This window comes from Antedon mediterranea, chromosome 5, assembly GCF_964355755.1.
Source record: "Antedon mediterranea chromosome 5, ecAntMedi1.1, whole genome shotgun sequence".
NCBI lineage: Eukaryota > Metazoa > Echinodermata > Crinoidea > Comatulida > Antedonidae > Antedon > Antedon mediterranea.
This window is the reverse complement of record NC_092674.1, coordinates 24,922,893-24,950,262: the sequence shown is the minus strand read 5'-3', so window position 1 is coordinate 24,950,262 and position 27,370 is coordinate 24,922,893. Positions and strand designations below refer to the sequence as shown.

General features: G+C 34.9%; 4 protein-coding genes and 7 non-coding genes across 13 annotated transcripts; 7 read left to right on the top strand and 4 right to left on the bottom strand.

The window, feature by feature from the left end:
• Positions 1-399: 399 nt before the first annotated feature.
• LOC140049846 (tachykinin-like peptides receptor 86C) lies at positions 400-1,326 on the bottom strand. The gene has a single exon (XM_072094795.1). The coding sequence runs from the start codon at positions 1,324-1,326 to the stop codon at positions 400-402; it is 927 nt and encodes a 308-aa protein (XP_071950896.1).
• Positions 1,327-2,727: 1,401 nt separating this feature from the next.
• LOC140049084 (melanocortin receptor 5-like) lies at positions 2,728-5,922 on the bottom strand. 3 transcript variants are annotated; one of them, XM_072093904.1, is made up of 2 exons: positions 5,680-5,922; positions 2,728-4,695 (listed from the first exon to the last, which is right to left on the bottom strand). In XM_072093904.1, the coding sequence occupies exon 2, from the start codon at positions 4,669-4,671 to the stop codon at positions 3,766-3,768; it is 906 nt and encodes a 301-aa protein (XP_071950005.1). In that variant the 5' UTR covers positions 4,672-4,695; positions 5,680-5,922; the 3' UTR covers positions 2,728-3,765. The 3 variants fall into 3 exon arrangements, with proteins under 3 accessions (XP_071950005.1, XP_071950006.1, XP_071950007.1); XM_072093905.1 differs by having other exon boundaries at positions 5,691-5,922; XM_072093906.1 differs by lacking the exon at positions 5,680-5,922 and adding an exon at positions 5,443-5,648.
• Positions 5,923-11,108: 5,186 nt separating this feature from the next.
• On the top strand, positions 11,109-11,216 carry Trnai-uau (transfer RNA isoleucine (anticodon UAU)). Its single transcript has 2 exons — positions 11,109-11,146; positions 11,181-11,216. It is a non-coding gene; the product is annotated as a tRNA-Ile (tRNA).
• A 680-nt stretch (positions 11,217-11,896) lies between these two features.
• LOC140049845 (adrenocorticotropic hormone receptor-like) lies at positions 11,897-12,742 on the bottom strand. Its single transcript, XM_072094794.1, has one exon. It carries the CDS (start codon positions 12,740-12,742, stop codon positions 11,897-11,899), a length of 846 nt encoding a protein of 281 aa, XP_071950895.1.
• A 2,379-nt stretch (positions 12,743-15,121) lies between these two features.
• Positions 15,122-15,229, top strand: Trnai-uau (transfer RNA isoleucine (anticodon UAU)). Its single transcript has 2 exons — positions 15,122-15,159; positions 15,194-15,229. It is a non-coding gene; the product is annotated as a tRNA-Ile (tRNA).
• Positions 15,230-16,598: 1,369 nt separating this feature from the next.
• On the bottom strand, positions 16,599-17,555 carry LOC140049844 (adrenocorticotropic hormone receptor-like). Its single transcript, XM_072094793.1, has one exon. The coding sequence runs from the start codon at positions 17,553-17,555 to the stop codon at positions 16,599-16,601; it is 957 nt and encodes a 318-aa protein (XP_071950894.1).
• A 1,564-nt stretch (positions 17,556-19,119) lies between these two features.
• Positions 19,120-19,227, top strand: Trnai-uau (transfer RNA isoleucine (anticodon UAU)). The gene is made up of 2 exons: positions 19,120-19,157; positions 19,192-19,227. It is a non-coding gene; the product is annotated as a tRNA-Ile (tRNA).
• Positions 19,228-21,849: 2,622 nt separating this feature from the next.
• Trnai-uau (transfer RNA isoleucine (anticodon UAU)) lies at positions 21,850-21,957 on the top strand. The gene is made up of 2 exons: positions 21,850-21,887; positions 21,922-21,957. It is a non-coding gene; the product is annotated as a tRNA-Ile (tRNA).
• Positions 21,958-22,729: 772 nt separating this feature from the next.
• Positions 22,730-22,837, top strand: Trnai-uau (transfer RNA isoleucine (anticodon UAU)). The gene is made up of 2 exons: positions 22,730-22,767; positions 22,802-22,837. It is a non-coding gene; the product is annotated as a tRNA-Ile (tRNA).
• Positions 22,838-22,903: 66 nt separating this feature from the next.
• Positions 22,904-23,011, top strand: Trnai-uau (transfer RNA isoleucine (anticodon UAU)). Its single transcript has 2 exons — positions 22,904-22,941; positions 22,976-23,011. It is a non-coding gene; the product is annotated as a tRNA-Ile (tRNA).
• A 66-nt stretch (positions 23,012-23,077) lies between these two features.
• Trnai-uau (transfer RNA isoleucine (anticodon UAU)) lies at positions 23,078-23,185 on the top strand. The gene is made up of 2 exons: positions 23,078-23,115; positions 23,150-23,185. It is a non-coding gene; the product is annotated as a tRNA-Ile (tRNA).
• The last annotated feature ends 4,185 nt before the right edge of the window (positions 23,186-27,370 follow it).

Here is a 27,370-nt window from a genome sequence, read left to right as displayed (position 1 = left end):
GTGATATACCCAAATGGTAGTGATATGACATCATCATGGCCAATGGACACTTCACAAGTTGTTGTCACATAAAATGTGTTAGTATAGACAGAACTTTATTAAACATTATTAGAAAGTCTTTAAAAACATATCATTGTCAAATAATCTATGAATATCTATCTATAATTATGGCCTGGTCATGCACAACAATCTTTATTAAACAGGCTAAAAATGTTAAACTGAATGAGTAGGTAATTTTAGAAATGTTCGATCTTCATTATACCACGCTCATCGTCATTGTCTACCATTCATCTCCATCCTGTTTTCAGCTAGGCTCATGACTTGCGATAGTCAATTAAAATCTGCCTAGTGACAACTGCAGAATCGGATGCTATACAAATGATAGAGTAACGGAAGTATCTATACTGTTGTGTTAGACGTTGTCGGCTGTGAAGGGACTTGTTTTTTGTTGTGTTCTTTCTTATCCTCGTTCTTTTTAAAACAACATATGAGATCAAACACTCCTTCCTTTGCACCAGGCAGACTATACCAGTAAATGAAAGGATTAATGAAGGAATTACTCAAACAAATACAATACATTATGTTCAGAACAGATTTGTTTTCGTTAACATTTTCAGAAAACAAAGCGATTACCAAAAAACAACAGAGTGGAGCCCAGCAAAGGGTTGAAACCACCAGCAAAATTATAAACGATCGAATCAACTTTTTTGATCTTCCAATGACGTTCTGTCCAAGATTTGCCGTAACGGTGCGATCGTTACTGGTAAGCGCCTTCGATATTTTGAAGTACATAATATAATTTGCAATCAGTATAACCATGGTCAATACACACATGGCAAATCTAGTCCATTCATTGTATACAATTGCGTAGAGTGCTACCGTAGCAGACATTGTCAGGATCCAGTAGAAAAAGCAGACGATTATGCATCGTTTAAAAGTTATGATATTTTTATAGGTAAACGGAGCGGCGACGATCGCGATGTACCGTTCAACACTGACGGCACAGATGCTAAAAACGGACACAAGAAACATCGCTTCCAGAATCGCACCGAACGACGGCGAGTTGTACACCTTTTCGAAGTACACCAAACATGAAAGAACGCCAACTATGAAATCTGCCAGGGAAAGACTAAATAAAAATACGTTTCTCTTTTTACGGAATCGTTTCGAACTGCTGAAAATAAGTAGAGCGAAAGCATTTTCAATTGCGGCCATGATACCAATGATAGAGTAAGTAACAACTGTAACGCTGAGTTCATCTCGAGCTATGAACGTATCCGTAATATGTGTAGTGTTTTCGTAATCCATGTATATGTCTTCATTCATCTTACTAAAATAAAGAAAAACAAAATATGACGCTGTATTATTTAATACCCTTCGTCGTTTGTACACAGCACATCATTCTCATAGATCAAAGTCAAAACATAAACTTGAACAATACAATAAGGAAATCTTTAAATCCACAATTCAAATACGCGGTTTAGTCACGTGTCTACCGCGTACAACCCACGTTAATCACTAGATCAAATTTAATTTCATTCTATTAACTTGGAAGTTCTCGATTAATCTAGGCTACTTGCATACACTGTCTTGTCTCGTGTTTGTTACAGTAAACACCTTGCTTCTTCTTCTGTCAATGAAGTCACGCTGACACGATGACAAAACATAACATTTCAACTTCAACTAAATTAATAATTGATTAAATTACTATACATTACCCAAAGGCAGTTAGGTTTAAAGAACAAAAATAACCATTACTTCGGTTATATTCATCATTATTATTTTAGGTAGGCAAAGTCGATGCTGAAGCTTATTTTCTAACAGCCGTGGTGGTGCCTCCATTTAATTTAGCGTTTTGGCCTCACCCGACTGTATTATGACGAGTCTGAATTACTTTCTCAGTAGGCCTATATATATAAGAACTGGTATCCGTTTTTGTGAATGAGGAGGAACAAGTTGGTAAAGAAGAGCTCAATAGTATAGTGCCGGACTGGAGCTTAAACTCCAAAATCATATGGACTGCGATTCCAATGCTCTAACTACTGCGCCACAGTGCATCGTAGCCGCATATTCATCCTACCTACCTTTAAAGATAATGATTTAGGCCTACCATAAACATAATGTTATGGCGATATTTTAAAACAATAATTGACTGAAATATCTACCTACCTGTAATGCAACAGTTCATAGAATCTAACGGTAAGGTAACGTATTAATTGCACCTTCAATTACAAACGGTTCTTAATGACATCAACAGTATTGATAAAGGTGTGACGTATACGAGAGCATCATCGGTTGGATGAATAGAATACAATTGATTTATTACTAATTATTAAACAAATGCATCAACTTGGAAGTTCTCGATGAATCTAGGCTACTGGCCTACACTGTCTTGTCTCGTGTTTGTTACAGTAAACACCGTGCTTCTTCTTCTGTTAATGAAGTCACGCTGACACGATGACAAAACATAACATTTCAACTTCAACTAAATTAATAATTGATTAAATTACTATTACCTACCTGTGCTGCAACTGTTCTAGAATCTAACGATAAGGTAACGTATTAATTGCACCTTCAATTACAAACTGTTTTTAATGACATCAAACGTATTGATAAAGGTGTGACGTATACGAGAGCATCATCGGTTGGATGAAAAGAATACAATTGATTTATTACTAATTATTAAACAAATGCATCACTATTTGCTGGTATCATTACTATGTTTTATTGAGTGAAAAAATGATAGTCAGCATATATTGAATTTATTTGTTTAAAATTGAACAGCATTGTAATTAGAAAACAACGACTGCAGCCCATTAGTAGTCTATCCAGTAGTTCAAGTAACCAGGGAAACGTCAACACTGAAAGCAACTATGACAAATAGATTTTTTTAAAGAATTTAATAAAAGCAATTACTTTCTAAGATACATTTCATTTTATTGGTTGTTTTTGTGTTTTTATCGGGTGAAAAATCACTATACTAAATTTTAAATTAGCTATATATCTTCATCAGTTTTGTTTGAAATCTTTGGGTGAAAATATACGTAGTATATAGTAATCTTAATATTGGATTATACAGGAGATTGGTAATATTCACAAAAAGAAAAGTATTTTGGCACACATGACGTATCATAATTACTATACGTATCATTAGAGATAATTGTATTATATAATATAAAAAGATATGTAGTATACAGTAATTGTAATATTGAATTATAGCAGGAGATTGGTTAGCAAGATACATTTCGTTTCGTTCTGTTGCAGTAGAATAATTCTCATGATATGGTTCTTTGCATGACCATAGATAACGTATTTCTCAACATGGTATGATACAACATAACAGAGAACGGAAGTGAATGCAATCAAAGAACCGTTGTCTGCCAGCTAAGTTATCCGTATGAGCTCGACTTGTATCAGGCACTTCAAGATTTGCTCATATTACAGTACAGGAATATTTTATAAACTTCACTGGCTTCCAATTAACACAAAGAATTATTTTTAAACTAATTCATCTGCACTTTTTGTTCCACTCAGCTGCCTTAAGACCTATGGTGATCAAGCTTTTGCAGTTGCAGCTCCTAAACTGTGTTAACTGTGGAACAATCTTTCTGATCCTATTATAAATGCACCCTCTATCATAACACTCATTCTTTGTAATTTCTTTCTGTTTTTTCTCTCAGCGCTTTGGGACAATCTTTTGATTGTATAAGTGCTTTATCAATCGAACAACACACACATTAACAGAGGATACAAACTAGATTATGACTAAACAGCCGTGACTGCAGTAGAAGTTGTCGGGTTTCTTGTATGATCATCATCCTTCTCAGGAACAGTCCTAATGCAGCAAACAAGAGAACGGAGCGCTTCTTTCATACCTGGCAGACGGTACCAGTATATGTATGGATTTATGAAAGAGTTGCACAGAGACACACAGTAAAGTACGTTCAAAACATACGCATTTTCATCAACACTTTTAGAAAATACAGCGATTATATAAAAACAACAAAGAGGAAGCCAGCATACTGTGGCGATTACAAGTAAAATGATGAACGATTGAATCAGCCGCTTGGATCTTCCAATAACGTTCTGTCCAAGGTTTTGGGTGACGTCATGGTCGTTGGCAGAAAGAACTCTTGATATTTTGAAGTACAGAATATAATTAGCGAGTATTGTGATTAACGTGACAATGCAGAATGCCAGCCGTGTCCATTTATCGTATGTAAACGAGTAGACCCCGATGACGATCACTATTGTTAAAACCCAGTAAAGAAAACAGACGATAATGCATTTTTTAAAAGTTACGATATGTTTGTAGGTAAACGGCGCGGCAACAATCGCAATGTATCGTTCTATGCAGACGGCACTTATGCTGATCATGGACACAAGAAACATTGCATCTAAAATGGAGCCAAACATGTTTGATTTGTAAAATGTTTCAAAATAGACTAAAAATGACAAAATACCGACTGTAAAATCTGCCAGTGTGAGACTGAATAAAAATACATTTCTCTTTTTACGGAATCGTTTAGAACTGATGACGATGAGTATAGCAACTGCATTCTCGGCAGCTGCCAACACGCCAATGATAGCGTAAATAAAGTATGGAACGCTTAATTCGTCATCGCCATCAGGTGGAGCTGGATATGCAAGCGTATAATTACTAAAATTCATACTTCCTCTCTGTGGTTCGTTTTCCTGTAAGTAAGAATAAGCAACTGGCTTTAATGATAAAATAATTTACCTGATTTTCTTCTACCAATCCATTTAAATATCAATGATCCACAACTTAATCAAACTATTTTAATATACAGATTTACTTTTTATTGATGGAGATTAGGCTTTTTAAAAGGCTGTGCTCGGATTTTGGCCACGCGGAGCCTCACGTTGCACAACATTCTCAAAATGATTACAAAATGTTAAACGTGCAATAAAATGATAGAACATTATTCCTATGGCACGTGTAGGAAATCAACCAATCAAATAGTAATAATATAATTCGGGTGTGTTGTGTTTATAAAAAAGGAAAATGGAAAACCAGGATGGGTACAGTCCTACAGCGCATCCATTGTGTGTGCGCTCCCTAGATCAGCTCCTGATTATGTAGGCCTACATATTATTACCATTATTGTTACGGAGATCTTAATAAACAAAGCGTTTAGTAGCAATAAATTATGTACACACCAGTCATTTTGATATATTGAGTTTTAATATCCCATTAATAAAGATTACTAATGCAAGTGTCAAAGAAAGCATATATTGCGCCCGGTATCTTTTGTATATTTCTCTATGGATATACATTCATAGGACAAGAAATATTTACATTCAGCACTTATGTATGTTTTGTTTCGTGACGCATGTTCAGAAAAAAAGTTGATAAAGTATATAGGCATATCAACATTATTTGCCCTATGTCATGTATGACAATTGAAATGTAATACAAACATGTGTCCTAGATGCTGCCCGTCCGTGTCCCTACATTATTTCCTTATTGGTCCGACTTAACTATGGGTTGTTAGAGCCACGTCTACGGTCTGTTGCATTCAGTTTGCAGATGGAAGACAGCAATGTTGGTAGGCATGCTTGCTTGCTCTCGCTACACAATAATATACATAATACAACGGCGTCATAACCTTTTCATCAAACAATGGGCTTATTCTGTTGAAAAATCAAAATACTTACACAACACACACCTCAATGAATTAGAGCCAAACACAACCCGTGGAGTAGGCCTACGAACAATCTTGTGCTGTAGCCTTCACTACCTCGATTTACTTCAAGAGATTAAATACCACCATGCGTCACATGCCTAGCAGCTATCAGTAGCAATTTTAAAAGTTGCTGGTTGGCGAATTTAATCGGAAAATATTCTATTAAATACTTCCCGTTGGAAAGCAAGAAATATAGTTGTTCTGTCGATGTGGGTCAAGAATGTCGAACAATAATTGTAAACGTTACGTCACGTTAATAGCTCATTCAACCGTTAATTGAATTGAAGGTTGGTCCTACTCACTATAAGCCTATTTTGACTTTAAAAAAAAACACAATACCGGAGATGATGTTTCGAGATTTATGTCATGATTACTTTTTACGATCTACGTTAGATTTACATCAAGTGAAATTGATATTTTGAAGAAATATCTAACCGCGTTCGAAAGGCTATTCAATTTCACGACTAGGCCCCAATTTGATTTAAAATGCGGGTACTGTCGTCTTATTAGGAACGTGGTTTGTCACAAAATGACAGTTTAACTAAAAGTTAGTGTCAATAGAGTTAACCTAATACAAAAAAACAACAACAAATATTTTGTTACAGCGAGAAGGTATTTCATATTTAATCTAATATTTTATATTTAATTATTCTTACATTTATAACATTTTAAAACGACGCAAATACGTAGTAATTGTCGAATCATGATGGTCTATATATTCAAATTAAATTCAGTTGTACGTAAGAAGTACGATATAACGATTCAACAATCACCAACGAACGCGTTGAATACGTAGATTTCATAATTCCAAGTTTGGCCCTCTGAAAAAGGAAGGTTAGGCCTACAGTTTCAGAGTGATGTAGGCCTAGGTTGCGACATTTTGAGGGCCGTCTGAATTTACTTCCTTTTCTTTTCTCTTCTACAGCAACATACAAAATCTTTGAGTTCTTCTTTCATTCCTGGTAAACGGTACTAGTAAACTATTGAGTTAATAACTGAAATACTCAAAGCTAAGCAGTATAAGGAGTCCTCTACAGTTAAATTATCATCGTCACTTTCGAAAATCACTGATAATACCCAAAAACAACAAATGGAAAGCCAGCAGACTGGAAATTACAAGAAAAATGACGAAATATCGAATTAATTTCCATAATCTATATGGTACAAACAACACAATTTAAAAAAGTCCCAAATGGCGCCCGTATATTTTAGGCTCTGAAAGAAAGTTTATAAATAGCAAATATTTCTTATGTAGGTCTACGTCTTTCTGTGCCGTAAGATACGGTATTATTATGATATATATATAGAATGGGGTGCCCGTACTATGGAAAGTTGAATGAGCACTAGGCCCTATCGTCTTAATATTTAGTTCACACATCAAATATATCCATGAATATCCAGACAATAGGCCTACTATAATTATTATCAAATATATATTCGTTAAACATTCATAATAAATGAAAGACTTTTTAAAACTGTTTAGAAGTCGAAACATCTTATTCAAGGTGTAGGCCTACCCATCTCTGGCAGTCGACCTACTACAATCAGGACAATTTCCTGGCTTCTGTCCGTACCGGTAATCGTACCATTTCAGCCTGTCTTGATTTTAGCAATCATAACATGTAGGCCTAGACTACTGTACCTTACTTTGTTTGCTGATGTGAGTTGTTGATTTATAGTTGTTTATTTTTCTATATTACGTAAATCACAGTTTTAAAGATACTGATAAAAAATACATTTACGTAAAATCTGTAATTCACAAGCGATTTGAGTCACATTTTTATTGTTTTCTAAATCCTTTCTGGAAATCATTTATTCTACCCTATTGTTGAATAGGAACTTCGCTACAAGGACAAATAACAGATAAAAGATAGATAAAGGATAATCATTGTTCACATTTAATACATGTACATCTCTATCTGACCTGATAATAAATAAGTATTGCCTATAAATACAACAAAATAATAATTAATGAACAATAGCAATTACTACATAAACATTTGTCACATATATAGTAGAATTATATTCAGATAAATGATAAACCTTATAGAAGTTCCATGTTTAAATTAAAACAATCAAAAGTTAAAAAATATACATATTCATTGACTAATAAGATTAATGTTTACAATTCAAAAAGATGTCATATAAGAAATCGACATTTATGAAGAGTAGCAGCATCCCAAGTTTATTTTTAAATTGTTTCAGTTTGATGTAGACACGGTTGCAATTACTTTTTCTTTGTTATTATTTTTTCTACAACAGCATATTAATTTCTGGAGCTCTTCTTTCATTCCTGGCATACGAAACCAGTAAACTATTGGGTTAATAACAGAATTACTCACAGCAAGGCAAAACAGCGAATCTTCTACTGTCAAATTACCATCCACAGTTTCATAAACCAATGCTAATGCCCAAAAACAACAAAGCGGAAGCCAGCAGACACTGGAAATTACAAGTAAAATGGTGAAAGATCGAATCAATGCCCGCGACCGTCCAACCACGTTATGTCTAAAATCTTCAGTAACTTTACGATCGTTTTCTGCGAGTTCCAACGAGATTTTGTAATATAGAAAGCAGTTAGCAACGATTAAAATTACCGACAAGCAAGCAAAAGCAAATTTAATCCATTTATTGTACATATAATAATAAACAACTAAGATACCAGTTATAGGGATTATCCAGAAAAGGAAGCAGGCAAAAATGCATCTTTTCGATGTTATAATTTGTTTATGGGTAAAAGGTGCGCCAACAATTACAATGTAACGTTCGATGCAGACAGCACTTATGTTAAACATTGTTACAAGAAACATTGCGTCCAAAATTGAACCAAACACGTATGATTCGTTTAACATATCAGCATATATCAAAACTGATTGCACGCCAACTATAAAATCGGCTAAAGCTAAACTAAATAAGAAAATGTTCCTATTCTTGCGGAATTTCTTCGATTTTAGGACAATAAGTAGAACAAAAGCATTTTCAATTGTTGCAAAGACGCCAATAGTTGTGTAAATAATTCCAGGAATGTCGTAATAATAGTCTTCCCATTCTGGTTGATCCGTTACATTCGTATTATTGTAGGCCGATTCGTATTCGTATGCCATAATGTACATCCCACTCAGAACAATTGTTCAACGTCCCAAATATTGCCCTTTATACTGTGTTTTTCTGCGTTCTGGAAAAAAGTAAATGCGTTGACGTTTTATATATGACCTATCGTCTTCATCAATAATATAACAAAACTTAACAATGTTAATAAACATATACTAGGCCTAGGAGTATAGGCTTACACTTACACACTTATAAAATCCCCTATTATGGACAACACAATGGATGGCGCACTACTCCAATAAAAGCCCCTATCATGGACAAAAATCTTCTCTTTTGGACAGTCAATTATAAAAATCCCCTATTATGGACAACCCAAGTGACTTGACCAATCAGTTCGTGTGATCAATTAAATGTCATTTCAAGAACATTTATTAATTTCAATATTGGCAAAATAACAAATGATATAATTAAGACATTTTAAAGACCTTTATTATTGGATATCATGTTACATGCAGAATCACAAAAAAAGAGATAACAAGAACAACAACAACAACAAAAACTATAAAGCATGTTTATTGGTCAACTCACTTGTGTTGCGTTTACGTCCTTTCCTGGGAACTAAACGTTTGTTAAAGCATCTAGCAACTGGAGTTTCAGATTGAAGTATCTACCACTCGTTTGCGTCAGTGAAAAACCTTACTCTAGTCTTCCAATCTATATTAATCTTAGACAAGCAAGTACCTCATGTCTACTTTGTTGATGGTGAGACGTTAATGCGTGGTTCGTGTGTTTGATTTAATATTTCACTAAGTAAATGTGTTTTTAATATGCAACTCCGTTTATTTTACAATCGATTCGATGTAAAATTGGCGGGTTTTATTGTACAATTCCTTCTTTAAGAAAACCACACGTCTACTCTACTGATTGGAATTTCGTTAAACTAAAGTCCCAATAACACCTCGTGTAAACAAGGACATTTTATTATAATATAGTATATTGGTGCACAATGGATTACTTAAACTTTATCTGATTCGCAAATAAGTTTTTTGTGTAAACCTAACCATTGGAAATAAAGTTAGTTATTTTCCTACAACGGTGAAGTAATAAATTTGAAGTATTACTGACATACAAAAGCGGGGTTCCCAGTATGTATTGCGTAATCAAAAGTGGGAGCCGACGACGCAACAGTGCTGCAAAAATCGCAGGGTTGATTTCACGCAGGCGGAGGCAAGCACAATTATTAGAAGGGCATTTGCTTATGATGCGTGAGATTGCGTTACGTTACGTCGCTAGTGGGAACCAAGCTTAACTATTTATTTACGGCGCGCCGTTAGGAACATTGCTAATTATGTCACAAAAAGCAATGTCACGCCACGTATGTAAACGTTTCTTTACCGTCCTACAGAGCCAATCCGATTTCAAAATTACAGAACTTCTGTCCGGAAAACAATCTAGCTTTGTAACAATTCTTTACCAATCCAAGTAATTTATTTCTAAAATTGTAAGATATTATTATTAGTAAATAATTAATGGCCTATTCTTTAACCATTACCTGATAATTGGATCCAGTATATTCTGTTATTCGTCTCCTTCGCAGGCCTAATAGCATTCTAGAGTTTTTAATAACAGTGCACAGATCGAAATATCTAGGCCAAATCTTGAATTATGTAAAGACCTGGAACTTTTAGGTCTTATACTTTGCTACGAAAGCCTATCCTTAATTAATTCAGCTTAATATCCTGTATCCGGTTATTAAAGAAAAGCGTTTTTAATTAGTATACTATACTGCAAGATTCAAAGTATATTAATGATAAATTATAGTACCTGCAGTATTATAAATAGTAATCCTACTAAATGCTATAAACCTTGAAAATATTAAAGTAAAATATTAAAAGGATTACTGTTAAATTAAACATATGTATACTAAAATCAGACAATTTGTTTTCTAGTCTATATTTTATTTTTCTTTAACTTCAGAAATGAATATCAATTTCCTACAATGTGTTCCCCGGCTCAGTCGGTAAGCGCCGTAGTTACAGACAGTACCTAGCTTCGTCCTTACTGGTTTGGTAATGAGGAGGTCGAGTGTTCGATCCTCTCCTGGGGAACGTTAAATTTGTTCTCTTTGACTCCAGAATATAGATAAAATAATAGTTTTTTTACCTTCATTGTGTTCCTCAGTGGCTCAGTCGATTAGCTCGCCGTGCGTATAACCAGTACCTGGTTTCGTCCTTACTGGTTTGGTAATGCGGAAGTCGAGAGTTCGATCCTTTCCCGGGGAACCTAAATTTTGTTCTCTTTGACTCCAGAATATAGATAAAATATTAGTTGTTTTTATCTGCATTGTGTTCCCCAGTGGCTCAGTCGGTTAGCGCGCCGTACTTATAAACAGTACCTGGCTTCGTCCTTACTGGTTTGGTAATGCGGAGGTCGAGAGTTCGATCCTCTCCTGGGGAAACTAATTTTTTTCCCTTTCACTCCATAAAATGATAAAAATATTTAATTTCAGCAGTTTAAATTTCTCTTTATTAAAAATCACTTATTAATCATCACATATTAAATTATTATTTATTGTATTCAATTTAAGACTAGATTATAGAATAGTTATATGTTTTAATTTAAGATAGTTTAAACATTATAAGGCATAACGAAGTAATTATTTAAACAAATAATTGTAAGCAACTAGAAAGTATAGAGATCAGGATTGAAAATTTAACACGTGAAAATGTCATTACATGTCTTCTTCTGAACCACAGAATATATTTTGTGGCCTTTGGCGTTCCATCAATATATTTCTGCTTCTGATTTCCATTCAAATTACAGTAGTATTTTCTTATCTAAATACAATAACCAAATTAACATCAATAAACACCGTCATTTGGTAAGTTTCAAACTAACTTTTTACATTTTTTTGCTAGTGTTTTTTGTTTTTAGGCTACATTTAATTTTCACGTCAGATTGAGAAGCAATTATTACATTTCTTTTAAACGTTCTATGAGCAACTTAAATTTTTCAGAGAGAAAAATATAATTCATGATATAGATTCCAAGTTCGTTACTGAAAAGGGAAGTGACGTTGTTGCAGTTGAAATTGTTTGAGGACCTTTGGAATTTGCTTTTTCTTTTTTAGCAACATTTCTACAGCAACATATCAAATTCTTGAGCTCTCTCCATTCCTGGTAAACGAAACCAGTAAACGATTGGGTTTATAACTGAGTTACTCAAAGCTATGCAATACAGCCAGTTCTCTGCATTTACATTATTGTCAAAAGTTTCATCAATCACTGCTAATGTCCAAAAACAACAAAGCGGAAGCCAGCAGACACTGGAAATAACAAGTAAAATGGTGAAAGATCGAATCAATTTCCGCGATCGTCCTAGCATATTTTTTCCAAAATCTTCCGTAACTTTACGATCATTTTTTGTAAGTTCCAAAGAGATATTGTAATAGAGAATATAGTTTGCAACGATTGAACATAATGATACGCAAGAAAACGCAAATTTAGTCCATCTATTATACACATAACCATAAATAACCAAGATAACAGTTATGGGAATATCCCAGATTAAGATGTAGACGACAAGGCATCTCTTTAGTGTCATAACTTGTTTGTAGGTAAACGGTGCGCCAACAATTGCAATGTAACGTTCGATGCAGACAGCACTTATGCTAAACATTGATACAATAAACATGGCTTCCAAAATTGAACCGAAGATATATGAATCAGAAAATATTTTAAAGCAAAATAAAACTGATTGCAGGCCAACAATAAAATCCGACAATGATAAGCTAAATAAGAAAATGTTTCTTTTCTTGTGGAATTTCTTTGACTTTAGGACAATAAGTAAAACAAAAGCGTTTTCAATTGTTGCAAAGAAGCCAATGATGTAGTAAATAATCCAAGGAATCGTTGACTCTTCCGTGCCTGGTGAAGGAGCAGTAAAATTCAATGCTGTACTATCATTGGCAAATTCGTATTCCATACTGTATGTGCTCACTAACCAAATGGAAAAACTATGATCCGTTTCTAAGCTCTGAAAATACACACATTTAAAAATTTGTATATTATAGTATGGCTTCTATATTCTCGAAAAATGTATATGGTTTCAATAAATTGTGGTGGTATTTTTTCTTAAGGTAGCAAACAAAAGTAAGCCTACTTTGTCATGTTTTAGCAATAGAATCACTTACCAAATAAAAAAACTACGACCCGTATCTGAGCTCTGAAAGATACGTACACAAATTTAAAACTTTGTATAGTATGTTTGTATATATATACTTTTTCATGTTTTAGCAAAAGAAAAAATACCAACACAATGTTTGCCAGTCTAGCTCAGATTTCTTCTAATTAAATGGTTGAGTTGTTTGACCTTCTTCTTCTGATTTTTAATTAATGTAAGTGCGCATAATAATAATAATAACAAACTACTATATACAAAAAAGCTGCTTACCATGAAATTATTCTATGGCACACCACAACAATTAGGCATAAGTACGTTAAACATAGTATTACTAATAAAAGTGGTATTTTGCAGCTTGATTTTCTAAAATAGTCTCTTTGTGTTTTCATAATTCGTTCGTAGTAGGCCTAGCACGGCACTTTTGACTTTGGCGTGACCGAGCTCTGACCGATAATTCACTACAACAAAAAGGACAATCTTGAAATACTACATACCGGGACTACATACCACTGGTTTTGTCCGTACTCGTTCAACTTATTGCAAGCCTAAAAGATAACTTGATTTATGGTTTTCTGAATATTTTACTATATTTTGAATACGTAAATCACAGTTTTCTAAAAACGCTCAACAATAATTTACCTCAGAAATGCAACTGCCTGTATTTCACAATAGATTGATTCACATGGGCGAGTTTTAACGATTTGTCTTTTAGAAAAGTGTATTTCATCTCCTCCATTTTTTAAGTGGGATTTAACTAAACTATAGCACCTTGTCGATGTAAACCAAAATTATACTATAGCTTAAAGAACAAGTCCGGGTTCACGGTTGTTTACATGTAAATCTCAATCTTAGTTTTAAACACCAGATTATGCAACTGTCAAACTAGATACTTAACTGATTAACGCCATTCAATGATATAAAGTAAGGTATTGTCCGTATAATACGTGTTTATCTTCTCTGTCTCTTCTTGTATGTCCTAAACCTTGGACATTATGGTAAAAAATATTTGAAAGATAAGTATTTAAATATATATTGTCTAACCAGGAAAGTAGAATAACAATCTTCCTTAGTCAACATCTGCAGTTGTTTTCTAGACTTGAAAGAATCGGGTTTCCACAGTAAGTCTACAATTTGTTTTCATTGACTATGCTGTTGGAAATTTGAAAATTGTGTTCCCCAGTGGGTCAGTCGGTTAGCGCGCCGTACTTATAAACAGTACCTGGCTTCGTCCGTTCGTTAAAACATAATATAGAAACTGGAGTTTCAGATTGAAGTATACCACTCGTTTGCGTCAGTGAAAAACCTTACTCTAGTATTCCAGTCTATATTAATCTTAGCCAAGCAAGTACCTCATGTCTACTTTGTTGATGGAGATGAGACGTTAATGCGTGGTTCGTGTGATTGATTTAATATTTCATTAAGTGAATGTGTTTTTAGTATGCAAGTCTGTTTATTTCACAATCGATTCGATGTAAAATGGGCGGGTTTTATTGTACAAATCCTTTTTTAAGAAAATCACTCGTCTACTCTATTGATTGGAATTTCGTTAAACTAAAGTTCCAATAACACCTCGTGTAAACAAGGACATTTTATTATAATATATATAGATGCACAATGGATTAAAACTCTATCTGATCTGATTCTAACCATTGGAAATAACGTCAGATATTTTCCGACAACGGTGAAGTAATAAAGTTGAAATAAGCGTAGTATACTGACAAGACGAACGATTTATATACGGGGTGCCGTTAGAAACATTGCTAATTATGTCGTCACAAAAAAAACAATTTTTGTTGTCCGCTTACCTCGTTTTTAATCATGCTAATTACGAAGGCCTAATAGCATTCTAGAGTTTTGAAGTTTCGAAATATCTAATCTTGAATTATTTAAAGGCCTGGAACTTTTAGGTCTTATACTTTGCTACGAAAGCCTATCCTTAATTAATTCAGCTTAATATCCTGTATCCGGTTATTAAAGAGAAGCGTTTTTAATTAGTATAGTATTCAAAGTATATTATATAAATTGCATCCTATTAAATGCTATAAACCTTAGAAATATTGAAGTAAAATATCAAGAGGATTACTATTAATATGTCTACTAAACTCAGGCACTTTGTTTTCAAGTCTATAGGCCTATTTTATTTTTCTTTAACTTCAGAAATGAGTTTTACATAGAATGTGTTCCCCAGTGGCTCAGTCGGTTAGCGCGCCGTACTTATAAACAGTACCTGGCTTCGTCCTTACTGGTTTGGTAATGCGGAGGTCGAGAGTTCGATCCTCTCCTGGGGAAACTCATTTTTTTTTCTTTTTGACTCCATAAAATAATGAAAAATTAATTATTTTTCAGCAATTTAAATTTCCCTTTTATTGAATATCACTGGTTTAATTATTGTTCATTGTATTCAATTTAAGACTAGATTATAGAATAATTCTATGTTTCAATTGAGTTTAAACATTATAAGGCATAACGAAGCAATTGTTTCAGCAAATAATTTTAAGCAACTAGAAAGTATAGAGGTCAGGATTGAAAATGTAACACGTGAAAATGTCATTTTTAGTCGCGTGGAAGCGACTCTATAGTTCACTATGTCGGTCGGTCGGTCTGTCTGTCTGTCTGTCGGTCTGTCGGTCTGTCTGTCGGTCTGTCTGTCTGTCGGTCCGGTATCACTATGCGTTTTATCGCTTTATGACCTTATCTTGATATCAGTTTAATCTAGCTAAATCAATTTTTCACAGAATATTCCTTATGGCCAGGAATCGATGTGGTTATGATTTCACGGTGCGCAATAAAAAATTACGCGGTCTACGCACGATTTAACGAAATCACGTTTGTAATCATATCTTAACAACCATGAATCACAATTAAATAAAATTTGGTACTCATAAATTTCAGGGCATAAATCATCATATGGCAATACAATTACGTGCGTAGCGCATGTAACGCATGCGTACGCGCGCCTAAAATTTTCAAAATTTATTTTCGATGAAATAAGAGTACGTTTCAGGCAATTTTAAGCGTTTACAAAATTGCCATGAGTGCGCAGATTTTTGCGCGCGCACTGCGCGTTAAATGTTATTGCGCACTCTTTTTGCCCGATTTCTGTTTTCTTGACTTACTTTTCAACTCGAAATTACGTTATACGAGCACGTCAAAAGTGACAGGCTACGCACGTGTAAATTAAAAAAATATAAATGTTTTTAAACATTTCAACATTTTTAAACATGTTCAGTAATTTCGGTCAGTATAGTTCACTATGTCGGTCGGTCCGTCTGTCTGTCGGTCTGTCTGTCTGTCGGTCTGTTTGTCTGTCGGTCGTGTATCACTATGCATTGTAGCACGCGACTTAATGGCTGTTGGCCTTGTTTTCTTCTGAATCACAGAATATATTTTGTGGCCATTGGCGTTCCATCAATAAAGTTCTGCTTCTGATTTCCATTCAAATTACAGTAGTATTTTCTTATCTAAATACAATAACCAAATTAACATCAATAAACACCGTCATTTGGTAAGCTTCAAACTGACTTTTTACATTTTTTGGTAGTGTTTTTTTTTCTTCTTGATAAATTGCATTTTAGGCTACATTTAATGTTCACGTCAGAATGAGGAGCAATTATTACATTTTTATTTAGACGTTCTATAAGCAACAAAATAGAATTCATTATATAGATTCCGAGTTCGTTACTGAAATGGGAAGTGATGTTGTTACGGTTGAAATTGTTTGAGGACTGTTCGAATTGGCTTTTTCTTTCTTAGCAACATTTCTACAGCAACATATCAAATTCTGGAGCTCTTCCTTTATTCCTGGTAAACGAAACCAGTAAACTATTGGGTTTATAACTGAATTACTCAAAGCTAAGCAAAACAGCCAGTTCTCTGAATTTACATTATTGTCCACAGTTTCATAAATCACTGCTAATGTCCAAAAACAACAAAGCGGAAGCCAGCAGACACTGGAAATAACAAGTAAAATGGTGAAAGATCGAATCAATTTCCTCGATCGTCCTAGCATATTGTTTCTAAAGTCTTCCGTAATTTTACGATCATTTTTTGTAAGTTCCAATGAGATTTTGTAATAGAGAATACAGTTTGCAACGATTGAACATAATGATACGCAAGCAAACGCAAATCTCGTCCATCTATTATACACATAACCATAAATAACCAAGATAACAGTTATGGGAATATCCCAGATAAAGAAGCAGACGACAAGGCATCGCTTTAGTGTTATAATTTGTTTGTAGGTAAATGGTGCGCCAACAATTGCAATGTAACGTTCGATGCAGACAGCACTTATGCTAAACATTGATACAAGAAACATGGCGTCTAAAATTGAACCGAACACATATGATTCATTAAATATATCAGCATATATTAAAACTGATTGCAAACCAACAATAAAATCGGCTAACGATAAACTAAATAAAAATATGTTCCTTTTATTGCGGAATTTCTTCGATTTTAGGACAATAAGTAGAACAATAGCGTTTTCAATTGCGGCGAAGACACCAACGATGTGGTAAATAATCCAAGGAATCTTTGACTCTTCCGTGCCTGGTGAAGGAGCAGTGAAATTCAATGCTGTACTATCATTGGCAAATTCATCTTCGTATTCCATACTGCATGTGCTCACTTACCAAATGGAAAAACTATGATCCGTTTCTAAGCTCTGAAAGAACACACATTTTAAACTTTGAATAAAAATGTCGATGAATTGAATTTAAATTATAGTATGGCTTCTATATTCTCGAAAAATGTATATGGTTTCAATCAATTGTGGTGGTATTTTTTCTTAAGGTAGCAAACAAAAGTAAGCCTACTTTGTCATGTTTTAGCAATAGAATCACTTACCAAATAAAAAACTACGACCCGTATCTGAGCTCTGAAAGATACGTACACAAATTTGAAACTTTGTATAGTAATGTTTGTATATTCTCGAAAAAGTCTACTTTTTTATGTTTTAGCAAAAGAAAAAATACCAACACAATGTTTGCCAGTCTAGCTCAGATTTCTTCTAATTAAATGGTTGAGTTGTTTGACCTTCTTCTTCTGATTTTTAATTAATGTAAGTGCGCATAATAATAATAAAAAACAACTATATACAAAAAAGCTGCTTACCATGAAATTATTCTATGGCACACCACAACAATTAGGCATAAATACGTTAAACATAGTATTACGAATAAAAGTGGTATTTTGCAGATTGATTCTAAAACAGTCTCTTTGTGTTTTCATAGTTCGTTCGTGGTAGGCCTAGCACAGCAATTTTGACCCTTGGTATGCTTACGCCCTGACTGGCGTGACCGAGCTCTGACCGATAATTCACTACAACAAAAGGACAATCCTAAAATACTACATACCACTGGTTCTGTCCGTACTCTTTCAAATTATTGCAAGCATAAAAGATGCAGTATAGCAACCGACGGTTCTTCGTTTGAGATAAGATGTTGATTTATGGTTGTCTGAATATTTTACTATATTTTGAATACGTAAATCACAGTTTTCTAAAAACGCTCAACAATAATTTACCTCAGAAATGCAACTGCCTGTATTTCACAATAGATTGATTCACATGGGCGAGTTTTAACGATTTGTCTTTTAGAAAAGTGTATTTCATCTCCTCCATTGTTAAAGTGGGATTTAACTAAACTATAGCACCTTGTCGATGTAAACCAAAATTATACAATAGCTTAAAGAACAAGTCCGGGTTCACGGTTGTTTACATGTAAATTTCAATCTTAGTTTTAAACACCAAATTATGCAACTGTCAAACTAGATACTTAACTGATTAACGCCATTCATTGATATAAAGTAAGTTATTGTCCTTATAATACGTGTCTATCGGCTCTGTCTCTTCTTGTATGTTGAAAAACCTACACAATTAATGAATTCAATTTCTTCCAGCGCAGCGATATCAATTCGCTACGAAAAGAGTGGCGAAAATACGGAAGAACATTGCTATGGTGCAAACAGCACATTCAAAGTATGTGAATAGGTTGACTTGTAAATAGCAACATTTCCTTGAACATTATGGTAAAAATATTTGAAAGATAAGTATTTAAATATTATTTGTCTAACCAATAAACTGGAATTACAATCTTCCTGCATCTGCAGTTGTTTTCTAGACTTGAAAAAATCGGTTTTCCGGATTCTAAAAATTTGAAATCTTTTTTTAGGTGTGTTCCCCAGTGGCTCAGTCGGTTAGCGCGCCGTACTTATAAACAGTACTTGGCTTCGTTCATACTGGTTTGGTAATGCGGAGGTCGAGAGTTCGATCCTCTCCTGGGGAACCTTAATTTTAATCTCTTTGTGAATCAATAAAAATAATGAAAAACAATTTTTGCTGTAGATTAAATTTCCCTTTTATTTTAAATCATTGTTTTAATATATATTTTTTTCTCTTTTGTAGGGGTCACCCACATTTATTCATTCTGTTATACAAATATATATACATAATAATTATACATAATTGTTTGTAAAAATATAAAAATAATAAAATTCAATTGCGTAGTTAAAAAGGGACTATATCTATACATGTACATACAATCGATGTAGTAAAAGTATGATTTAAAAACGTACATTTTATGGTTATTGCAAGTTATTGTGAAGGTACGCCTATATACCATTTACTCGATGTTTTAAAAATGTATTCAAAAGTAGTTATTTCTTTTATTAAATTTTAACACACACAATTTGTATGTTTCTTTTTTGTTTTGACCTTATACTACATCTATTACAAATAGGCCTCATACACACTATAGACTACATTTAAATTTCATGTGATAAAGAAACAATATTACATTTCAATAAACGTTCTATGAGAAATCGAAAATCTTTCAAAAATAAAAAGTTAATTTAAGTTATAGGTTCCAAATTCGTTACTGTAGAGGGAAGTGATGTTGTTACGGTTGAAATTGTTTGGAGACCATTCGAATTTACTTCTTCTTTTTCAGTAACATTTTTACAGCAACATATCAAATTCTTGAGCTCTTCTTTCATTCCTGGTAAACGAAACCAGTAAACTATTGGGTTGATAACTGAATTACTCAAAGCCAAGCAATACAGCCAGTTCTCTGCATTTACATTATTGTCTAAAGTTTCATAAATCACAGCTAATGTCCAAAAACAACAAAGCGGAAGCCAGCAGACACTGGAAATGACAAGTAAAATGGTGAAAGATCGAATCAATTTCCGCGATCGTCCTAGCATATTGTTTCCAAAATCTTCCGTAACTTTACGATCGTTTTTTGTAAGTTCCAATGAGATTTTGTAATAGAGAATATAGTTTGCAACGATTGAACATAATGATACGCAAGCAAACGAAAATCTCGTCCATCTATTATATACAAAGCTATAAACAACTATAACAACAGTTATGGGAATATCCCAGATAAGGAAGCAGACAACAAGGCATCTCTTTAGTGTTATAACTTGTTTGTAGGTAAATGGTGCGCCAACGATTGCAATGTAACGTTCTATGCAGATAGCACTTATGCTAAACATTGATATAAGAAACATTGCTTCCAAAATTGAATAGAAGACATTTGAATCATAAACTATTTCAAAGCATATTAAAACTGATTGCAGGCCAACAATACAATCCGCCAATGATAAGCTGAATAAACAAATATTTCTTTTATTGCGGAATTTCTTCGACTTTAGGACAATAAGTAAAACAAAAGCGTTTTCAATTGTTGCAAAGAAGCCAATGATGTAATAAATAATCCAAGGGATGTCAGAATAGTTCTCCTCCGTCTCTGGTGAAGGAGCGGTACCATTCAGTGTCGTAATATTGTCTTCGTATTCCATAATTTGTGCTCACTCAACAAAATGGATACAATCACAAACTAAAGAAAGATAAGATTATTTGAAACTCACATACAAACAACAACAAGACTATTATGTCGAGTTGTGTGGCCTATAGCGATTAATTCAAGGAAGGGGAACCACAACCGTAGCAATACAATAGGCACAGGTTCAAGTCTCTCCTCGACCGTTAGTTTGTTAGTCTTCTCAGATAAGGACTTAAGACTGGAGTGTGCATCATTCAGAAGACTAGGGGGTTACTCCGCTGTCGTTCGTGGGAGGCACTAGGTCCGCAGATGAGACCTATTTTGAATTCGTGACCCATATTGCAATAGGCCTACAAGAAAAATTTTGAAATTATACATATGATACTCTTACCACTGGTTTTTGTCCGTACACTCTTTAAACATACCTTAATCTTAGAAAGTCCAACATACAGTAATCTACTGTACTTCCTTTGCTGATAGTGTTCAGATTATTTTACAATTTCATTACGTATATCACGGTTTCAGAATCGATTCGATTCACATGGATGACTTTTAGTGTTTTCTCTTTCAGAAAATCACTTGTATTTCTTCGAATCTATTGTTAAAGTGGAATTGAAATGAACTAAAGGTCCGAATAACACCTCGTCAGTGTAAACAATGACCGTAGATTTAAAGGACAAGTCCGGGTTCACAGTTGTTCACGTGCAAATCTCAATCAAGCTCAAGTTTTAAAACAGAAATCAGATTAATGCAACTTATTTACTTAAGTGATTAGTAAAACCAGTCATTTAAAATACAAATGAGTATTAGGCCTACATATACTTTTAATATAATGGTAGCATAAGGTATAAGGTATAACTTATCTGGTGTACACGTGAAAGGTTGGAAATTGGAAATGCGGAGGTCGAGAGTTCAAAACTAAATTTTGTTCTCTGTTTTTTTTTAACTGAGGAAAATGGAAAAAAATACTGTACTTATGAACAGTACCTGGTTTCGTCCTTACTGGTTTGGTAATGCGGAGGTCGAGAGTTCGAACCTCTCCTGGGGAAACTGAATTTTGTTCTCGTTGGCTCCACAAAATGGACAACAAATTATTTTTTGTTTCTTAAACTAATGTGTTCCCCAGTGGCTCAGTCGGTTAGCGCGCCGTACTTATAAACAGTACCTGGCTTCGTCAATACTGGTTTGGTAATGCGGAGGTCGAGAGTTCGAACCTCTCCTGGGGAAACTGAATTTTGTTCTCGTTGGCTCCACAAAATGAACAACAAATTATTTTTTGTTTCTTAAAATAATGTGTTCCCCAGTGGCTCAGTCGGTTAGCGCGCAGTACTTATAAACAGTACCTGGTTTCGTCCTTGTTGGTTTGGTAATGCGGAGGTCGTCGAGAGTACGATCCTTTCTTGGCGAAACTGAATTTTGTTCTCGTTGGCTCCATAAAATGGACAACAACTTAATGTGTGTTTCTCAAATGTGTTCCCCAGTGGCTCAGTCGGTTAGCGCGCCATATTTATAACAGTACCTGGCTTCGTCCTTACTGGTTTGGTAATGCGGAGGTCGTGAGTTCGATCCTCTGCTGTGAAAACTGAATTTTGTTCTCTTTGGCTTCATTAAATGGACAACAAATCAATGTTTGTTCCGCAAACGTCTTTTCCTCAGTGGGTCAGTCGGTTAGCGCCGTGTACTTACAAACAGTCCCTGGCTTATTCGTACTTACTGGTTTGGAAATGCGGAGGTCGGGCGTTCGATCCTCTCCTGGGGAAACTAAAGGTTGTTGTCGTTGGCTCCATAAAATGGACAACAAATTAATTTTTGTACCTCAAATATGTTCCCCAGTGGCTCAGTCGGTTAGCGCGCGTACTTATAAACAGTACTTGACTTCGTCCTTACTGGTTTGGTAATGCGGAGGTCGAGAGTTCGATCCTCTCCTGGGGAAACTAAATTTTGTTCTCCTTGGCTCCATAAAACGGACAAAAAATTTATTTTTGTTTCTTAAATGTGTTCCCCAGTGGCTCAGTCGGTTAGCGCGCCGGACTTATAAACAGTACTTGACTTCATCCTTACTGGTTTGGTAATGCGGAGGTCGAGAGTTCGATCCTCTCCTGGGGAAACTAAATTTTGTTCTCGTTGGCTCCATAAAACGGACAAAAAATTAATTTTTGTTTCTTAAATGTGTTCCACAGTGGCTCAGTCGGTTAGCGCGCCGTACTTATAAACAGTACTTGACTTCATCCTTACTGGTTTGGTAATGCGGAGGTCGAGAGTTCGATCCTCTCCTGGGGAAACTAAATTTTGTTCTCGTTGGCTCCATAAAACGGACAAAAAATTAATTTTTGTTTCTTAAATGTGTTCCCCAGTGGCTCAGTCGGTTAGCGCGCCGTACTTATAAACAGTACTTGACTTCATCCTTACTGGTTTGGTAATGCGGAGGTCGAGAGTTCGATCCTCTCCTGGGGAAACTGAATTTTGTTCTCGTTGGCTCCATAAAGACAACAACTTAATTTGTGTTTCTCAAACGTGTTCACCAGTGGCTCAGTCGGTTAGCGCGCCGTCCTTATAAACAGTACCTGGCTTCGTCCCTACTGGTTTGGTAATGCGGAGGTCGAGAGTTCGATCCTCTCCTGGGTAAACTGAATTTTGTTCTCGTTGGCTCCATCAAATGGACAACAAATTAATGTTTGTTTCTCAAATGTGTTCCCCAGTGGCTCAGTCAGTTAGCGCGCCGTACTTATAAACAGTACCTGAAATTGAATGTTGTTCTCCTTGACTCCAAAAAAAGGACACAAACGTTTTTCCCGATTTCCATAAGAGTTTAAAGGATGATTTCATACATGTATGGGAACACGTCTTTTAATGTTCATATGCCTAGGTCAAATATCAAGCTGACCACAGCAATGTACAGTTTTGCCATAGGGATATACGCCTTGTTCACGAAACGGAAGACATCTTCAATCGATCACAAACAATGCTGTGCAGAAAAGCGTAACCAGCAGAAATTATTTTTATTATATTATTTTCATTGTAAAGCCTTATTATTACGTGTTTATTGATATGAGGCATTGGCGAAGGTTTGCGCTCTCTGAGTGAGTGCCCTTCTAGTTTTTATTTGATCAACTGCTGATAAATTGCTGTGCTTTGTATAGGACTAATTGCTTCTCCGTAAACAATAGAAAAACGGAATGGAACATCTTCTGTCCTTCGCAGTGTGAATCAGTTGGAAGGTTGTTAATTATGACAGCGAGCGAGGATGAACCTTTCTATTATGTTACCATGCTTGTTCATATCCTTTCTCAGCAGCACGTAAATGGTTATACGTTATCACGTAAACATTTATTCAAAATAAGTGAAATTAAATCATCAACTAAGGTCGAAATAATAATAGATACAATTTAAACGTGATATACAGTAACAATGCCTTGTTTGGATATCGCTTTCATCGTAACAGATTAGACATTGAATTTACCTCTAAGTAAAGAATGCAATTTCGACCATGTTATTAGGCCTGCTACTTATTGCCATTGACAGACACTACAGTTTGAATACAAATAGTAAGATCACATCACGACAGTATTCATACAGTACAGTTGTTGCACATTTTGGCTCTGATGCTTCACCTGCACCCAATCCCACCAAATTTGAGCACTGCAAAGGATCAATGCACCAAGTACCAAGCTATCTGTCATGTTCTTTAACTTTCTCTGATTTTGCTGAACATTTTGCTAAACCTAGGGCTTACTGTGAAATTACAGGAGTGAAATGCGTCATTTGTTGATTATCATCATAAAGGTAATTGATAGTAGTAGGCCTACTGGTGTGTTGCCAAAGGCCTACATATTTTGTTTTATCTGATAATTCATCTTGAATTTCTGTACAGTACTTGTATGTTTTTTTTTTTTGCTGTTAGATATTTTTATGTCGATACCTTTCTAGTGAAACTATAAACAGTCTTCCCTTCAGTAACGTGTCTCTAGACGACAAAGCGGAAAACGTATCCCGATCGTTATTGGTCCGTGCTAAAGCCTACCACCATATTATACGCTTCTAAACAAAAAGATAGAATTAGTAGTATGTTTTATTTTCAGATCTTGATTAACATCTTAGTAGAAGATGCAGATTCCGGTAAGATTCAATTGAATTCAATAATGTGTTTGTTGAATATAGAAAACATTTAAAAAGGTAGAAAAGTGAAGATCGTATTGCGGCAAACGATTGCGGTATATGATGACAACAATTGTAACGTGCCACAACTGAAAATCAAGCCTATATACCCCACAATCGTTAAAAGCGCCGCGGCTCAAGACATGCTATTCTCTCGAATAATACTCTTTGGCATTGGCCTAATAAACTTTTGCTTAAGCTTATAACGGACGAATTCCTTCATGGGCCTAAGTACTACTACCATAACTATTTATTTCTTTACGTATTTTCAGCATATCTTTCTCTTCGTAAATCCGCAAAAGCTTCATCTTCGTCCGAAATTTATGCCAGTGATGTGGCAACAATAACGGATGGAATGGACACGGTTGCCACATGGAACACTGAATGCTTTACTACAGATGGTAAGTTAACTCTCTCGAAAAGTTGTTTGAATGAGCCATAGCCGTCAGTGCAATTTAGCTCGTTCGTCAGAGAGGCGTCGAATGCCAGGCTAATGATATATGAAGGTCGTGGGATTACGCGTAACGGCTATGAGCGCTCACTGGCTAAACCCAGCGGCCCCAGATGTGGCCCTTGAGCAGTGTCCAGAGGAAAAAACAGTATGTCGAAAAGGCTAAAAATACCCGAGGCCTCCGGCGTTGAAGGGTCATTAGGGATTCCTATGGCAGGCTCTGCGTTACGCCACTGTTCACACCCCTTCTCAAATGTACAAACAATATCTTTAAATTTAAATGAATAGATAGATAAATGCATGTTAATAATAAAGTTTTTGTAATTACAATAATAATTGATGTTCTCTAACCAACAGACCGTGGTGTTAGCGAATCGATAACGGTAGATCTTGGAGATACATATAATGTTACTATGGTAACTGTAATCAACGCTATGAGCTTACGTAAGATTTATATCAGAAATGATTCACGATTCACGCCGAACGATAAGGAAGATACATTTACAGGGATCTCATTTTTCTACCATCCCTGTGCCATACGTAACCCTCTGTGTGTGATACGGCAGCCCTACTTTCTAATGCTTTGTTTCCGCAAGAAACGCAACGCAAGACGTAGACGTATAGAGTTGACCGATAAAAAGCGATAGTTCGAATCCATCGCTTGTGATTGGTCAAATAGTTTGCGTTCCGCTTACATCCTTGTGTTGAGTCTGTTGTGGGGACCAAACATTAGGCCTCACATGAAGTTATCTTATGTTATCTCCCTGATTTTCGGCATGTTCTAGACATGTTTTGTATATTTTCATGCACCACCATAGGGATTTTATAGATTATTTTTTATAATTATAGAAAAAAAAAGAATAGCGCTACAGTTAGATGGCTCTACGATAAGGGTGGATAAAACTTTGTGTGGTGATCCAGCAGATATAGAAATGGTGATGGAAAGTCCTATTATCGATTTTACGTGTGATTCACCAGCTGAAGGACGGTACGTTACGCTTAGTGTCAACAATGCATTTTCTGTCTGCGAAATTCGAATTTACGGGGAAAGCGATGATATCCGTAAGTTTTAATAATGTTGATGATTTTTAGTATATTTATTTTTTTTTCTTTGCACTATGTTGCTTATTTATGTATGTTTATGAATGTGTATGATGAATGAAGGAAAATAATCTTATTTAGACGTTTGAACTACTTCTGAAATGAGGAGTTATTGTTTTTTTATAGTATAAGATGGCTCTCCACTATCTTGTTGGGGACTAATTTCAATTACTTTAAATCTTTTCATTAAAACTTTTACTTTTATTGATAACCTAAACAAAATGTTTCATACCTTTTTCACGTCGCCTAGTAAATACTCCGAAATTTGCACATACTACCAGCATTTTGATTGTATAGAACTCCAGAGATTTGATTTTTAAAGTCTTTGTGGAAAATCTCCTAAATCATCATAGAACTGTCGTACTTTCCTTATAACATGAAATGGTTAAAGATATTGTCCATATTTTGTTGTATGTTCCATAATAGATACTCACTTTGAATGAAATTGGATCGGAACAAAAATTATTCACCTAAAAAAACTGTGATTTAAAGCAAAAAAGTCAAATCGACTTAAAGTCAATGGGTTTTGTGAAAATTGAAAACATTTTTTTTGTTTTCGTTTTTTTTCTGCGGAAGTGAATAACTTAATTTAATGGCATATTCAAAATCTGATTTTATTAATAATCTCCATTTGTTATGTTTTTTAGGAGAAAATACATCTTCAATATCTAACTTTATAGTTATTTTATATATGGTAATTTAAATTTATTGCAGAGTCGGTTTCTGAAGATTTGCTCCCTGTGACTTTCTGGCCACTAAACAGTCTATGCGGAATAAAAGACATCCTTACACATGCTTACGACACGGATAACTACCGCTACTTTACCGACCATAACGGTGTCCTCGATGGCGCCTTTGAGTTTAGTGGATCATCAGAAAGAGTACTAGTATCATCAACATCTGAATGGAGACAAGTTACTAAAATGTCACTGA

Excerpts from the sequence above, each read along its gene's own strand:
- LOC140049846 (XM_072094795.1), bottom strand. The coding sequence starts at position 1,326 with ATGAATGAAGACATATACATGGATTACGAAAACACTACACATATTACG.
- LOC140049845 (XM_072094794.1), bottom strand. The coding sequence starts at position 12,742 with ATGGAATACGAATTTGCCAATGATAGTACAGCATTGAATTTTACTGCT.
- LOC140049084 (XM_072093904.1), bottom strand. The coding sequence starts at position 4,671 with ATGAATTTTAGTAATTATACGCTTGCATATCCAGCTCCACCTGATGGC.
- LOC140049844 (XM_072094793.1), bottom strand. The coding sequence starts at position 17,555 with ATGGAATACGAAGATGAATTTGCCAATGATAGTACAGCATTGAATTTC.